The sequence below is a fragment of the Poecilia reticulata genome, chromosome 3 (genome assembly GCF_904066995.2).
Source record: "Poecilia reticulata chromosome 3, P_reticulata-male-v2, whole genome shotgun sequence".
Classification (NCBI taxonomy): domain Eukaryota; kingdom Metazoa; phylum Chordata; class Actinopteri; order Cyprinodontiformes; family Poeciliidae; genus Poecilia; species Poecilia reticulata.
In genome coordinates this window covers 16276398-16293327 of record NC_088832.1, presented here as the reverse complement: position 1 = coordinate 16293327, position 16930 = coordinate 16276398, and the positions used below count along the sequence as shown (strand labels likewise).

General features: G+C 38.7%; 1 protein-coding gene across 2 annotated transcripts in view; it reads right to left on the bottom strand.

Moving 5' to 3' along the window:
- igdcc3 (immunoglobulin superfamily, DCC subclass, member 3) overlaps window positions 1–16930 on the bottom strand; it is a 64755-nt gene that overhangs the window by 13419 nt on the left and 34406 nt on the right. For both annotated transcript variants that reach the window (XM_008405176.3, XM_081605145.1), the window contains 3 exons: window positions 16500–16637; window positions 12407–12565; window positions 6705–6870 (listed from right to left, as the gene is read on the bottom strand). In XM_008405176.3, the coding sequence (XP_008403398.1) occupies window positions 6705–6870; window positions 12407–12565; window positions 16500–16637 (463 nt within the window). The remainder of the gene's footprint in view (window positions 1–6704; window positions 6871–12406; window positions 12566–16499; window positions 16638–16930) is intronic.

The window sequence follows — 16930 nt, the reverse complement described above, 5'->3', positions numbered from 1 at the left end:
TCTTAAAGAAAACGTATAAGGCAGCTTTGTATGCGATTGTGCATGGATATGCACAATACATATTCGCTTATGTGTGGAAGTTTTAAGACAAGAACACACAAACGTATTGAAACATTTTCACCACTATGGAGGTGAGGAGTAACCTATGATTTCATACGTTTCTTTTCTCTATTTTAAGCCGAGACTATTTTATTTATTCTTTAATATATGGAAGAACAGACTCACAAAGCACAAGCAGCGACAAGCGAAAGAGTGAGCTACGTAGAAGTGCTACTGAAATAAAGCTGATGTCAAGACCCCCCCCCGACTGACATTTTAAAGAGATTAGCAGGGCTTTTCTTTTTTATTTAGGTTCTGCTGTGCATTAAGTTTAAACAGGAAAAGTGAGTGGCACATGATTTCAACCTCTCAGAGTACGTCCCTAATCTGTCACCTGCTGTTTGTAAGAGCCTGTCAAGCAAAATGTCATCTCCCTTTGATGGACGAGATTCATCCTTGGAGTGTTGAAGCAAAATTTATCAAGACGCCACCAACTTCCACCAAGGAACAGCGAGTAATTTATGGGAAGAACAGCATGTCAGCCTGGAGGGTTAAATTTCAACACCTCCTGGATCTGGAAAATGGGGCATAAGGAAAAAAAAAAGAAGTGGCATCTCAGGACTCAATAGTGGTGTATGGTTCAGTTTCTGGGTCAGTACGCAGAATTAAATCATTCCATTTCCTTTTCAAAATAGATGTGCTGGGATACAGCTATGTGCGGCAGAATAGGCTGCGAGGTGGAACAGCCATTATTCCACCCAGCCTGCCAGGTGGATTCAATCTGTATCGTTATCAGGTCAATAAGGTCCAACCAATCTCACCTCTGACCCTGAAGGTGGCTGTACGCCAGGCCTCAGCTTGCCAATCAACCATTATATTTGTGACAGCCTTTCATATTTGCGATGGATGGAGTGTTTGATGGCAGGCAGCCTGACCAGATGCCAGAGAAGCAGGAAAAATAAGGAGGCCCCTCGGGAAGCACCACCGGTGCCACCGGGGCTTGATGGACCCCTGTGTGTGTGAAAGGAAGTGGGGGGGGGATTTTCTGCTTGTTGACAAGGTACAGTAACATTCAAAAGTGTGTGACAAGCCACAGACGTGTGATCATATCCGGCTGAAGCGCAGCTCAGATGTGGTGTTAAACACTTTTTATTGTGACATGAAAGTTTAAGTAGAAATGAACAAACGACAGAAATGTGTTAAGAGTACAAGTTGGTACATTAGTGTGCTTGATTTGTGTCAAGGGTTTGGGAATGGCATCACACATGCATGTCAGAAAACTACAGCTAGTGGCAGATTGTTTATGTTATTGGGGGTAATTTAGATTGTCAATGGAAGCCAACATCAATGTATTGGTCTTCACTCCAAAGGAACATGTTAAAAAAAATAGAGGGTATGCTGTTCATACCTGCAACTTGCACTAAATTTTGTATGTGCAGAGGCCATATTGAATACCAACTCAGGAATGTTGGGTAATTTCCAACTTTCCCAGTTAATATTCAAACTTTGGGGATGTCGTTCTTCTATTCCTAACAGGAAATTCAGCAAATCTGACTTTATTAGTGGAAAGGAAATGAACCATAATTCAATAAAAAAAAAAGAAAATCTGTGACACTTTTGTTCGTATTTATGGATGTGTTTGTACTCATGTGATCAAATTGCATTACAAACACTTGTGAAAAAGTGAAAAAAGAAGCATAAGAAGGGAAAGATTTTAAATATCAATTTTACAGAATTCTGAACCAAATGAGTACATTTATTTATTTATTCATTTATACATCATGAGGGAAAAAAAGTGAAACTAAAAAGAAACCACATAGCACAAGAAAGAAAAGCTAGAAAAAATGCATCTTTAAAATAATAAAAGACAAGACAAAACACTCATACTCAAAAAACAAATGAAATAAATAGGCTGGAGCCCAAATGTCAATTTGTGTCACCTGAACCAAATGATCATATTTTCAATAAAGCAAGCTGCAATATAGAAATATTTTAGTTTCAAAGCTTCCTCTAAAGCTCATTATGATGCTACACATTTTTTTATTTCCCGATTAAGTTCGGTACATAACTTAACTTCCAAAACTGAAACACATCTGTGTTTTATGGTAGTTCTCATGGTTCTCTCGAGACACAACTCAGTGAAGGTCGCTTTGCAATTGAAATGATTATTCCAATCACACAGCTCACATTGATATGCAACATTAGACCCTGGATGTACACAATATGTGAGGGACAAAAGGAAGAAAGGCGAAAGAGAAGAAAGGATATGGGAGGCGTAAGTCTGGAATTCAGGCAGTTCGCTTGTTGTGAGCGCCCTAAACCAAGCTGTCCTGTCCTGACAAGCTGACGGCATCATTTACTCATCAGTTTGAGGTCACTTCACAGATTGACGGATGAGGCAGCGGGTCAGGGTGGAGGGGCAGCTGACAGTGGGGTTTTAGGATCTGTTGTTCAGCTGCTTAGTCCATGTTTACCCTCTGTTGTTTCCGAGCAGCGCCCCATCAAAAGGCAGTGGGGCCGTTCTGGATTCAGCGAGAGTGAAAAGGAGGAAAATATGGGGACAAAGAGAGAACAGGAGGAAGAGGTGTGGATGGAGGGGGAAGGGGAGCGGAGCTGCCTGTGCCTTGAAAGGAGGGAAGGACCAAAGGATATGACTGATTATAGGAAGGTCAGAGGTCAAGGCCAATGCTCAGGCCTCGTCTCCTGATATAATGGGGCAGGAAGAAATACATGGGGTGAAGAGAGAGAAAACACAACCCCCCAAAAAGCAGGCAAAAGTAGAAAAGAAGGGAAACAAACTTTGAGACCATTTTAATTACAAATTTCCACATTAGCGTGGAAGGCAGTTCTCTCAGATGTCGGCCGTTAATTAAATTAAAGAGCACGCCGCTCACACGCTCACTTGGAACAAGTTACACATGAATTATTTCCTGTCATCGGCAACAGTATCACTTTAAGACAATGCCGACCGAGCTCTCATATCGTTGTGCCGTCTGATGAGAGATCACAGCGTGCACGTATTGGCTGATCATGCGTTGCTGCTTTGCAGACATGAGGATGAGGTAAACCCTCATATGCATAATTAGCAACAGCTTTAGCAGAGGCTTTGAGAAAACGTGTTTCACAGGAGCCTGGTCAGTCGGGGCTGGTAATGAAAGGCCTCACAAAGCAGCGTGTTTGTTTGTGCTTAGGAGAGTGTGCTGCTGCGTGTGACAGAGTCTTGTGAGGTGTGACAATTCACCATGAGCGCCAAGTCGACTCTTCTGTCCTGTCATTCAGCCAGCTTCACTCCCTCCGTTTCTCGGTGTGTGGATTATGCATTCAGATGAGGGGTAAAGGGCAGCATGATAGTGAATTTTTATGTTTGATTATGCACGTGTGTGAAATGAATGAGGCTATGTACGATTGGCCTATTTGTGCAAATATACGCTTGCCTTTTTTTTTTTTTGATTAATGCGCATGCAAACGCGCGAGTGAATTAAACGTACAATCGATTCTGCTTCCGATTTGCACTTGAAGGTCAGAGTCATGGGAAATGGCAAAGAGGAGAAGTCTTTCTATGTACATGCACACAAACTCATGGTAATGTGAGCCACACCACCTTAATCAAAATCTTTCTACAGGGGTTTTTGTACTGCATATCCTCTAATCCATCAGCCATAATATGAGTACATAAATACATGAATATACACGTGGAGCTGGATAACTGTGCCGCCTGCAGCTCTTGAATTTATTTGCATGTCATTACTTTTGATTTGGGTGCCACTGGAAGGTAACTTGTGCCTGATCTAATTTGATATTTTTTGATTTCTAAAACATTTGACTTCAGATGAAACTCTACAAGCTTTCCAACAGCGTTGGTTAAATGTAAAATTTACTGAATTGCTAGGCAGAGTAACAAACATTTTAGTATTAATGCCTTTATACACATTTTTGCTGTGTGGCTAAAACTGATTGAAAACATAATCAAATGTTACTAATGAGAAGATTTGTTTAATAGTTAAATTATTGTCGGTGAAAACCAAACAAAACTGTAAGAATATGTTCAACATTTTAACAGTCAGTGTGAGTTATTGCAGAAATGCAGCATCGTTCACCCGACGTTAAAAGCTTTGGACTTTAATGGAACTTTTTACATATTGAAGCTGTTCTTCAACATGCCTTTACAAAAGTTGTACAAAGAAGTGGAGGATCGAAGCACAATACATACCATCCACAACTATGACACAGATGTTTGCAAGTGTTTGTTTCAAAGTCTGAGTCAATTTTAAAGATGTGGAGGCAAATCCAAAAGGCGAGACAAAACTGACTGAGCCGAACATTTTCTCATCTAATCACCAGCATCTAGTGCAGCTTTAACTCTGCATATGATTCCAAAGCCAGACTGTTTGTCTTTAGGTCTAAAATACCACATTAATGTTCAATAATTATATCCCACCATTTTAATCTTTACTAACACACATCTTTTAATCTTTTAACATTTATTTCACCATCCAAAACAAACCGACAAAAGTTTGCTTCGTATTATTTTGAAAATTGATCAAATGTAACATTTCCCCCATTAAAAATAGAAGTTAGTATTTATGCTCTAAGAAAAATAAGAGAATCAGTGTTTTAGGAGTTACCTTAAGAGAAATCAGGTGCACATCCAATTATATTAAATGTTGTGAATTAACTAGTCAGGAGCTTACAGCGTCAAGACATCATCATCCCAACATTCATGACTGCTTAAAGATGTAGCAATCTTAATATTATAAAGATCAACGTTTGAAGAAAATAGCAAAAAATGAATAAATACTGATTTCCACCAACAAGGATTCAAATAAACATTTAGTTTGGTGTTAATTTCAGTTTGGTTCATTCAGAGTGTTTCTGCAGACAACAATTTATCTCCCAGGACGCGAGCGCAATCTTCTGAACAGCTTTAAACACCTTCACATCTGCATTATTGCACCCAGCTGTGAAAAAGAATGACGTTGTTTCATGTTCTTTCCACCCACTGTGCAGTTCAGTGACACAGTCTTAAGATGCTCTTGAAGCTGCTCTGTTCTCCACACGCCTGATTACATTTCTTGGCCACCTAGCTGAGTTTATGGGCTCATTAGCTAATGGTGGAGCTCAAGCTGAGGTCTGCCTCTATACCCAATCACAGAGTTCAGTTTGTGATGCATGGGATTCATATTACAGCGGGTCATCTGTAACGGAGGGACGAGGAAACGAAGTGACGCTCCGACTACTCATCCCATCTTTCAGGTCTCTCTTCCTCTTTGCCCATTTGTTCTTCCTGCAGACTCATCGTTTCTCCCTCAAGCGCTCGTTCATTTCCACCCTTTTTAATTCAACATTTCAGTCGGGCTTCTCATCCATTCCTTTCCTGTTCTCTTTCTGCCTTTAGCATTCTCTCATTCCATCTGTCTCACTAATACAGGGTAGTAGATGCAAGTAGGAGTGGAGAAATGAATGTGAGCAATGGGCATGTCTGATCCTTTCACTCACTGCAGCGGAGTGTAAGCATTGATTTTTTTTTTCTCCAGCATATTTCATTCAATACATTTACTTCATTCTTCTTTCATGATAAATAATGATGTACTTGGATAACTGTGGCCAGGGTCAACTGGGAAAATTGAACTTTGGATGTGCCTTAAGCCATAAAAAAAAAAAAAAACTTGCATCAAAAGCTCATTTTAAAATGGGTTTTTGACCCACCCATATTCATGCAAAGTTCAGTTTCCAATCATGTCACAAGAGGATTTAGGGGAAGGATGGAGACAATGGACACATAAAAAGATTCAAACCACATGCGTACAAGGAGTAGGACAGGGAGCAGAAGTGATTAAATACAACATTTTTAAAAATATCTCACAGGCATTTATCAAATTTCAGATTTTCTAAGTTCACTGTGGGTTGGATGGGGAGGCGAAGGAGCCCTTCATTGCAGTAAGTAGACGGGGGTGCAACAGGTCCAGCGCAACAGGACCAAAACAGAGACAAAGTCTAAAAAGTGGCTTAAATTTAACTACAAAAGGCAAATTCTGGTATATATCCCAGTATGGATTGGAGTCTGCCAGTAGACGGTACTGATTGTTTTTTTTTTTTTTTAACCATCAAATATCTACTTAACTATCTTTAAGCCTGTATACATGCCTTCTCAATAAGTGAGAAATAGGAGCGGCTCCAACCCTCCTGTGACCCTGGAGCATAAAGTGGGTATCACAAAAGAAGAAATCAATGAATTGCACAGCCTGTTTAGTTTTTCCCATCCTGCGTAGTTGGTACTCTGTAACCGTAGTAGCATCCAGATGGAGCCTTGAACACACTTTGTAGTTAATAAACACATCTCACTTAGGCATAAACCTTGAGGCTCATCCAAGTTGAAAGTGGCATTTGGCATCAGGATGTTCAGGGGATTTTATATAAAATATTTGGTTTTAATCAGATTATTAGAATGTTTTTTCTGAGTAAAGAACTCAATCTTTACTCTTTGCATAAAATGTTTTGCTCCCATGTTAAATGGCGAATTATTGGGTTGTTCGCAGAAAAAGATTCAGCCAACAATTGCTGACTATGTTAATTGGAAATCAATTGTTTCAAACAATTCCAACATTTTATGCACGCAGCATTTTATAAACGGAGACCCATAAATGCAGAGACTAATATTCTTCTACCTGTTGTTGTTCCTGAGCTTAACATGCCCCCCTGGCTCCAGGACCTGCCCGTTCTTCAGCCAGGTGAGCTGAGGCTCAGGCTCACCCTGCACTTGACAGGTGAAGATCGCAGTGGTGCCAACTGGTCGAGCGATGGACTGCGGAGGCTGAACAAACTCTGCCGGAGCTGAAAGAGAAACCGAGAACGTGGTCAGACAACGTTGCTCCTTCAACCCTACACGTCGGCGCGATGCGAACCTGCCAGGTACTTAAAATATTACGATTTTAAAGACTCGGTCCTGAGGTGTCAAGATAGCAATGGAAGAGAGAGCAGGTGTGAGAAAAAATATAAGTGCCTAGGGTATAGGACTGAGGTGTAAATACTGGCTTAAATCTATAATTCAGGCAAGGGTCAATTACCTTGATTATGAAAGACAAAGGATCGATGCTCTAATAGGTAAATAAAAAGGACTGGAGGGAGGTAAACAGAAGGATAAAAGAAGGAAAGTAAGACCATGTAAAACCTGCTTCACAACATTTCTAATTTGTTTTAAATACCCGTTTTAAATTCTTCACATAGCTATTCTGCTACTAATAATCTTTTTTTTCAGTTATTTACATACTAAATTTACATATCGTTTCATTTAATTCATTTTAAAGTTTATTTATTTCTGTTGTCTCCTGCAGAAATGCAGCTCCCAGTCTGTTCAATCATATCAAAGATTTATTACACCTAATTATTTATGCATGAATGAACACAGAGAACATTATGCTAATCATACATTTGGTGAATCAACAGCTTAGTTTGATCAGAGATCCAAAAGTTTCTTGTTTTATTAGTATAAAAAAATAATTATATATATATATATCTTTAATGTTGCTCATAATACAGCCTCTTACGTTCTATTAAATATTAAATTTGTGTCAATATGTATGGCTAACTCATAATTTTATTTATTTGTCTAGCAGTTTATCCAAGCTAATATCTTAAATTTGGATCTGTTGTCACAGCTTGTTAAAATATATGGCAAAGGAAGAAATGAAGGTGACTTTGGATATGAAGTCTATGTTGGAGCCATATGGGCTAAAGGAGTCAGAGGAGAATGGTTTTGGAAAGGCAACAGTAGCTCAAATAGCCATTTGTTACAACCAGAATGTGGAATGCCATCTCCAAACGTCGGACTTTGAAGCAGATGGTTTGAGACAGTAGAAGACCACACAGACTGCCACTGCTGTCAGCAAATAACAGAAAACCGAGGATGCGAATCACACAGGCTCGTTAAAATTGGATGATAATAGATTTGAAAAATGAGCGACATGACTGCAATTGTCTCCACTTTCACCAGATCTTAATTTGCATTTTGGAAACACAGCCCTCATATTGACTCAGTGCAACACAATACAAGTAAAGGTCTATCTAATAAAGCTGTATGTGTACAAATATTTTCAATTGCAGCTGGAACGGTTTAGACCTATAGCTGCCTTTAAGCTAATAACTAGGTTTCTTTGTGATAAAAAACCCAGCCAGGGGACAAAAACAAATGCACATATTTTGCAAAAGGATATCTTTAAGGTTTATACCCCACTGTTGACAGGATAATGAAATAGCAATATTAAAGTGCTATTTCATATTTTAGTGGTTTTATGCAGACTTATGGGCACTGCTGGCTAATAATTTCGCTGACTGATCTAACAAGGTTTTGCCTGTGTGTCTTTGCTCTTATTAGATAAAATGAGTATCTTGGGGCTAGTGTTAAGTCTCACTGGGGTCGGAAAATAATAAAAATGCCCATGACAAGACGAGTTTACAACATGACATATTCTGCAGAAGTTACAACAGCTGTAAATTTAGCCGACAGGAATGACGGCTAAATTAGTCCGGGAGAACTGCTGGCACAGAAAAAAAAAAAGTTTACCCTGGACCTATATATCAAAGTACACAAATAAATATTCAAATACACTCCCAGAGTGAGTCTTCACACAGCCCAGAAGCTCTGGGTTTATGCAGATGGATAGTTATACATATCATTGTGTAAAGAAACAAGTCTAATGGAGAGCATTGTTTTGGATTTTTTTCTGCTTTTAGCATTTTCATGACTGTTGTGTGTCTTGTTTTTACTACCATGATTGCATTGTACCTTAGTAAAAACAAACGGGGATCAGCAATGCTTTCTGCTTTAGTTGTGCTCAAAGTTCTGTGATGAAACAAACTTGCCAAAAAAAAAAAAATCAACAAAAAAAAAACATTTTCTCTTAAGTTATTGAGTAAAATAAATCCCGAGAAACAAAGAGTGTTCTGTTTACTCATTTTCTCGTCAAAAACAAACAAAAAAGAAAAAGAACAATATTGGGGCCATAAAAAAACCCTTAAAAACAAACTCTACAACATAATAACTTCATGTTGATAAGGTTTTATATCTGTTCATTTTTATCTATAGCTTTCAATTAGCTTTGTAATATTTAACTTACCGTCTACTTAAAATATATATATAATTTTAATTAATTTCACTCTATAGTGTGTCAACAGGAAATCATTCAACATGCTTGTGTTTTTCTATCAAATTTTAAAAGAAAAATCACATTAAAAGTAGGCCTATTTATTGGGATGCTAATGAGATGCTTTTGTTCATGCAGACCAGGTTCAAACTCAAAACTATAATACATTCAGCCATATAACTGATTTATTTTGACATTTTGTTTCTAAAGAAAAATCTCTGATGAAGATGAAACTATTTAACATGTTGGTGAGAACATAAACAACTCAGTTCAATGTTATGAAGATGCCTCTCTTTCAATAAACCTTTGCAATAAAAGAGCAGTAAGCCAAGGGAATAGTTGCATCAACATTTGGCATCAAATGACATATTGACAACAACAAAAGTATAGAACAGGAACAAAATAATTTAATATATATATTAATATATTTGATATTGTTTTAGTTATTATTGTTTTCCTAGTATCTTGTTTTTCTTTGTCCAGACTGTTTCGAGTTCCTCTCTGGTTTTCCTCCCTGCTGTTCAGCCTTTATTCTTGTTCCTATCCTCTCACACCAAACATTATCTGATGCTTTTCCACTCCTCCAAAGAAAAAGCAAATGTGCCTCTGGGCAGTGAAATAAAGGAGAAAGTTGAGAGCGTAAGACGTTTCTTTCATTTATCTCTTTGTATCCAAGCCTTATAGTGCCTGTTTGTTTTTTTTTTCCACTCTTGCAGTTTTTATTTTTAAAGCTGACAAACTCAAAGGCAGAGATCACCGGGAGCACAGGATGATATTGATTTGCACCTCTAAAGGTGCGGGTCAAATCATCTGCACAAGTCATTTATCTTGATCCTGCTTTTCACTGCTGGTCCCAACAGTTTGACTCCTCTTTGAGTCTGTTTCTGCACCAGAAAATTATCCCAATATAATTTTCTATTTCTTGACATGTGATGATTTTGCAAGTACCCTTGTCTGCATTACTCTAGTTTGATTTTTTTTTTTTTTTTTTACTGGTGAACTTGTGTTACAAATGGATAATTATTGAAACTCAGTCCCGCGAATGTGTTAAGTGGCTTATTTCCACAAAGTAATCGTCTAATTCCTCAAGGACATGCAGTAAGCATTGTTGTCTCATATTAAACCGCGGCAAAGACACACATTTTTCTGAAGTTAACAGAACTGCTTTGTTTTCACAAATCAATGACAAAAAACCAAAGAAACTGACAGATAATTAACATCTATGGCTTTCAGATGCTGTCCCCAGCTAGGCCAGAGAGTGCCTTAGAGTTGACAGGCTGATGAAATGAAATATTGATTAGGATCAATACCACGATGGGCCGAAGCAAAGTGTGGTCTATTTGATCAATTTGTGAGCAAGGTAGTGGCTGACTGTTTCCTTCTTGGTGACAATTAATGCACAGGGCCACCATCCTTTTAGTTACAAACATCAATCTTTCACCTCTTACCCCTTCGAGACACAGTGATGTGAACAGCTAACGCACACATGGACGCTTCTAAACAAAATCTTTAGGTACATAAACAAGTCAGCTCCAAAGGGCTGAAGACTCACTATACATCAGGATTAAGGATTTTAAAATGTTTCAAGTTTCTTGTGTGACAAATTAAAACCAAGCTCAGATACATCTATACAGTTCCACTACGGCTGCGTTGTTTACAGCGTGTAGTTACAATGTCACTTAAAGATGGCCTTGCTGCAGAGTCAAAAGGGATTGAACAAAAAATATCCTTGCCGTCATTGTGTTAAATGCAGTGCAATAAGACGGCAGACCTGGGTGTTGAAAAGAAATAAAATGCAATAAAATAAAGAAAAAGGACAGGATGATATTAAGAATGAGAAAAATAGGTTTTCTATTACACACTTCATCACCAATCTACGCAGAAATTATAATACAGAGATATTTTCTTTCTGTAATTGTTCACAAAGCCATTAATAGAAATATTAATTGTAGGCATAATGTGTTTGCTTGGAGGATATCTGCTAACGGCAGATATAGTCTGGCTTGTTTCAAGAGCCATAGAGAAAAAAAAAACACATTTTTGATTGGAAGATCAAACCACATGACACTTTAAATAGATAAAATATTTCATTTTATGAGTAATTTGACTGCATATGCGGCTCATATTTAGAAAAACAGATAACCACTCTTGGATATTGTGAGAAAATATCTGTAGAAAAACATTGTAATGAAAAAATAAGAAAACGTTGCAGAAGGAGAAAAATTTGTATTTTAATTAAAAATCTTTAATTAATAAATGCTTTTAAAAATAAAATGTGTTTAAGAAAAATGTCATTCTTCAAACTTTTAATTTTTATGTTCACAGAATCCACATTTTTCTCTCTGAGCTCCCATCCATTCAAAACCCGAGTCTCATTTGTAATCAGCCAGTGTCGCGGCGCTTTCTGCGCCCACAAATGAAGAGCAGTCTTTGCTCTCACTATTAAAAAAAAAAGCCATTTGCCATAAAAGATGTAATCAGACTTACCTCCATAAATTTATTACTCTGCTTTTGATAGAATGCTCTCATTTAATGGCTAACACTATTAAAAGTTGCTCTTATCTCCATTCATTGTTTGAGTGATTACATACAGCTTGGCAGTATAATTTAGAGAAGTGACTTGTTCATGTCATACTGGAGATGTGATTACCTACTAAGCCCTTGTTAGTTAATGTTAATGGATTGATGGATGATGCTAAACAATTACCTAGGTAGTTGATCATTTTTGCTCTGCCATTACTGAAGATTGTGCATCCTGACCTTTTGAGTAATTTAGCTTTGTTGAAGCTGCTTGATATTTTGTAAATTTTTTAGCTTATGAAATTCAGAAATTCATCCTAGGTGACTTGGGAACGCCCAAAACCAAACAGCAACTGCTTCTGTACTTTGGGAGAACATTAATTTAAGATATGCTTGCATTTCCCCCCTTGGGGTAGAGTTATGCAAAAACCATAAGTATGAGAGATTGAAGCCACCCACTAGCTCAGAATTTAAATTAAAGAACACCTACATGAAGCACACTTGTCACACAGGTTTCCCATTTATCACGGTGGAGACACTGCCTCAGCTTAAGGCATAAAAGACTCTGCTAATGCCATGGTAATCATGCAGCTTCATTCTGAGCTGTACGGTATTCTGTGACCTCAGCTGTACCTGGCCACATGCAAAAAAAAAAAAAAAAAAACAGGAATTACTAAAACGGAAAACGCTTTTTATCGAGAACTCACCTTGGACTACTAGTCGTCCTTGAGCCGTCCTGCGAACGCGCGTCCCCGGTTTGTTAGCAGCACAAACATAAACGCCAGAGTGCTGCACACCAACGTCTGAGATCATCAGGTTTCCTGTTCCAAGCACCTGAATTCCCTCCACTCCGATGGGTCGGCCATCTGATCAGAGATGGTAGATAAAGGAGAGCAGTTCACAAAGACAAGAAGGCACTATGCGGGGCAGGTGTTACTCAGCTATATCTTAATGTAGTGTCAGGGATTATCAGGAGTGTGTGTGTGTGTGTGTGTGTGTGTGAGGATTAGAGAAGGTTTAAAAGCATGAGCAAGAACGAAACAAAATGCAAGAATACGACCACCAGCTGACAGTGGAAGTGCTATTTCTGTCCCACAAGGATGCAGCTTCCACAGCGAGTGAGGCGCAGCATTATAATGTGGAGATGGCGCTGATGCAACAGACGTGAGGAGGAAGGTCAAAGTTTTTACTTGATCTTTGAGTGCAGCGGTTTCCACTTGTTAATTTTTTCACGGTTGCATGGTTGGTTGAAACACTGTAGGGCAAAGCTCTATTTGTATCACAATTCTGGAGTACTTGGGTTTTGTATTATGATTATTTCCTTGTCATTTACTTTATTTAGATCTAGCCTTTTCAGCTCACCTCTTTGTATTTGGTTTTGTTTTGAATTTTTGTGCATTTGAGTTTTGATTGATGTCCAGCTTCCTCCTAAACCTCCAGCTGTCTCTTGTCTCCTGATAGCTACACCTTTGTGGGTGTATAAACGCCTCTCAGTGTTTGTACTGGATTCTCCTCATGTAAATCCTTCATTCCTAGATTCTAGTTCCCCTGTGCTGCTCCCTGACTTTAAGAAGATCTCTGTGCCTTTGTTCTTTCACGTTCCCTAATTATGATAATTTAAAATCTGTTTGACAAATAAAGATCCACATATATTTATAAGCTTATTTTTGATGCCATCTTTTAAGTGGAGTTTGTGCATATTTTCTTTTCCATTCATATTGTCTGAGGTTGCTCCAGATTAAATTTTCTACTAAACATGCTTCCTTTTTTACCTATGAAAATATTTCAGATGCCACTTTGGGACAAGAAACTATAGGAGCACACTTGTAATCTTCTATTTCCTTACACAAGCCATAGCTGCCATCCCATTCTGCTCTCACTGCAATTACGTGATAAGCTCACACTTTCCCCATGCTCCCTATCTACAGTGCCAGGCCCAACAATGACTTCAATCTACCTCTGATATTAGCTGTGAGGCCAAGGGAGCATCCAAATCCCATCTATGACTTTCTTCTGCAGCCTGAATGATCTGATGTGCTAAAAGGCCAAGCGGCAAGGCCGGCTGATTGGTGCCATGCTGGACACTTGAACAGGAAGGAGTCGAAGATTCAATGTGTTCTTTATTATGTTTTATATCAATGTAGGTGAAAGAAATGATCAATATGACATGCTATAATGGGATTGCTCCATTGTAGTTCTCAAACTGTATGTTCAAATTTCTTGAAGGCAAGTCCAAATGTTTTTACTTTGTAAACAATAACCATATTCTTTAACCCTATTGTGAATAAGTACAATCAATCAATCAATCAATCAATCAATCAATCAATCAAATTTTATTTTTATAGCACATTTCAGCAGCAAGGCATTTCAAGGTGCTTTACATAATTAAAGAAAAAATAAAAACAGCATGTGACATTGAATAAACAGTAAGAAAGAGCCAGATTTTGAAAAAAAAAAAAAAAAGATTAAAAAAGATAAAAACATACTTTTGTTACGGAATTTAAGCGCCTGGCGTCGCCGGACTCCGCCGTCCGTTTAACACGGGTATTATTCAGGCCCCGTCGCCTAACAGGACAAGGTCTCCAACCTTGCAGCACAAGGCTCCGTCCACCTGTCACGCGAATTTTTGCGCTAGGACTTCGCCGTCCTACTCGGATTTTTGTGCACCATTTTTATCTGTTAGAGTCTAAAATTTACACCAGGCAAGGTGACAAACATTGAAAATCACCCTTGGCTGCAATTCATTTAGATTTGAGTTTTTCAAAGATGCTTTTAATAAACAATGTCCCTCTTCACCAACTCAAATAAATACAATGAAATGAACAAAATTAATTTCAGAAACAGTAACATGTTTTTTTTGTTTATCTTAAAAAAACAAATAAATTTTTTACTCAAAACAAGTAATTAAAAATCACTACATTGTATATTCTGTTAATTAATGTTTTTGTCAACCTCTTAAAAATCCTGAAAAAACTAAGGAAACTGCCAAGTTTAACATCCATCCATCCATCCATCCATTTTCTTGCACCCTTTTTCCCTCAGTGGGGTCGGGAGGGGTGCTGGTGCCCATCTCCAGCCAACGTTTCGGGCGAGAGGCGGGGTACACCCTGGACAGGTCGCCAGTCTGTCGCAGGGCAACACAGAGACACACAGGACACACAACCATGCACACACACACTCACACCTAGGGACAATTTGGAGAGGCCAATTAACCTGACAGTCATGTTTTTGGACTGTGGGAGGAAACCGGAGTACCCGGAGAAAACCCACGCACGCACAGGGAGAACATGCAAACTCCATGCAGAAAGACCCCAGGCCGGGAATCAAACCCAGAACCTTCTTGCTGCAAGGCAACAGCTCTACCAACTGCGCCACTGTGCAGCCCCCCAAGTTTAACATATAAATTTAAAACATATTTCAGTATTTCATGATCCACAACAGTTCTGTGATTGTGTTCCAACAAACTTCCTCACCAAGTATATTCAGGACCCTTTTTGATAATTTATATTTTGCTCCCTGAGTTTGTGGGCTGTCTTCTCTGCTCCATCAAAAGGTTAAATTTGTTTTATAAAGCTGCTACAATATCCTAAAGCACACGGAGTTCTGTCAATCCGACTCGCCACAAAACGACTTCAGTAAACTCAAATCACGCCTGCTGAGCATCTGTGCTGAGACAGGAGTTTACAGAAATGGCAAGCAAACATTGGAGTCCTTCCTCTGTGTCAAAATCCTCTGGTTGAATAGTTTTGCTGATACTGCGCTTTGTGATTACAGTTACAGTTTTCCTTAATTTTACGTGTCCAATTCTGCCCATCCGTACATATTTTCTACACTGTTAGCTTCCTGACTGTAGTCTGGATTTGAGAAACTCTGGCTTTATTGATTTTTATCACCTAAGTACAGAAAGAACTAACGATTCATTGGACCTTTTGCCACAAGAGAAGCATTTTTGTTTTATTTCCACTGCATGTATTCCTTTTTCCCTTCCCTTTACTCCACTTAATTACCTTCCCTCTGCCAACCACTAATTAATTTAGAGTCAGGAAAGAAAGAGCACAAGCTAGCAGGTGGTGCTGTTCAATGAATAGCAACATACTAACTCTAGCATTAAGGAGAGACTGATGTGAAACTATCAGATTCGTTTTGCAGCCTATCCAAGTCTCCCTGCTATAATCTAATACTCACAAATCCCATCGTGTTAGCATTTCATTCTGGCAGCATTGTGTAAGGCAATACTGTCAATCTGATTACGGCTGACTTCTTGGGAGGGGCAGCAATTTACATTTAGGATAGCAAATCAGACGGGATAATAGGTTAAAAAAAACAAAAAAAACAGATAGGAGGCTGAAAAATTGGCTGAGACAGACTCTGAGTGATAGTAAGGGTGAAAAAAACATGTAGGGAGGAGGAACTAATTGTATCTGGCTCAGCACCTCACTGCAATTACTCAGAGGCTCTCCTGCGCTTCGAAGAGAGGTTCAACTTCATGAGGAGATGAAGCACATATTTATCAGTACGGAGTCAAGCATAATGTTTAGCCCTGAGGCTTAATGTTGAGACCCATTGCCTTGTGTATACACAATAGATTTACTGTCTGAAACGCATTCTGTGTACACATACGCGTCACACAGAGCGGGGCGACCGGGGATAAACAAACCCACCAGGACGTGGCCCCTTGCGGTTCAGCTGAATCAAATGTACTTCATCTTAGCAGATAATTCCTCAAAATAAAAACAAAAAACATGCAGAGTGCATCACTGCTGCAGCCTTTTCTGTGCTTTGATGAGGTATTGTTCTCACCTAATCTGCTCCAGGACACAATGGGGCGAGGATATCCCGTGGCAACACACTCCAGGATGGCGGTCTGGTGAACAGTGAGGGTAAGGTTCTCCGGGCCGACCAGAATCACAGGCTCTTGGTAAACAGACGACTGAGAGCCTGCAAGAAAAAGAGTTGAAGTTGGTATGGTTAAATTGCTTTTTTGTTAATTAGTTAAATATACAGTCACAATCTGAATATATAATTTTCAGTAAGCCCATATTTCTGAATTAAAAATGTTTTCATTGGCCTCGTGCAGTTATTGTTTAACTGGGGTGGGGTGGAAAAATCACCTTAATTAACAGAATTAATTTTTTAAACCATATGTCTCTGTGATGAACAAAAGTAATTCACTTTGTCAATTTAATTACTGGAAAAACATGAACTTTTCAATAATATTTATGTGTATTGAA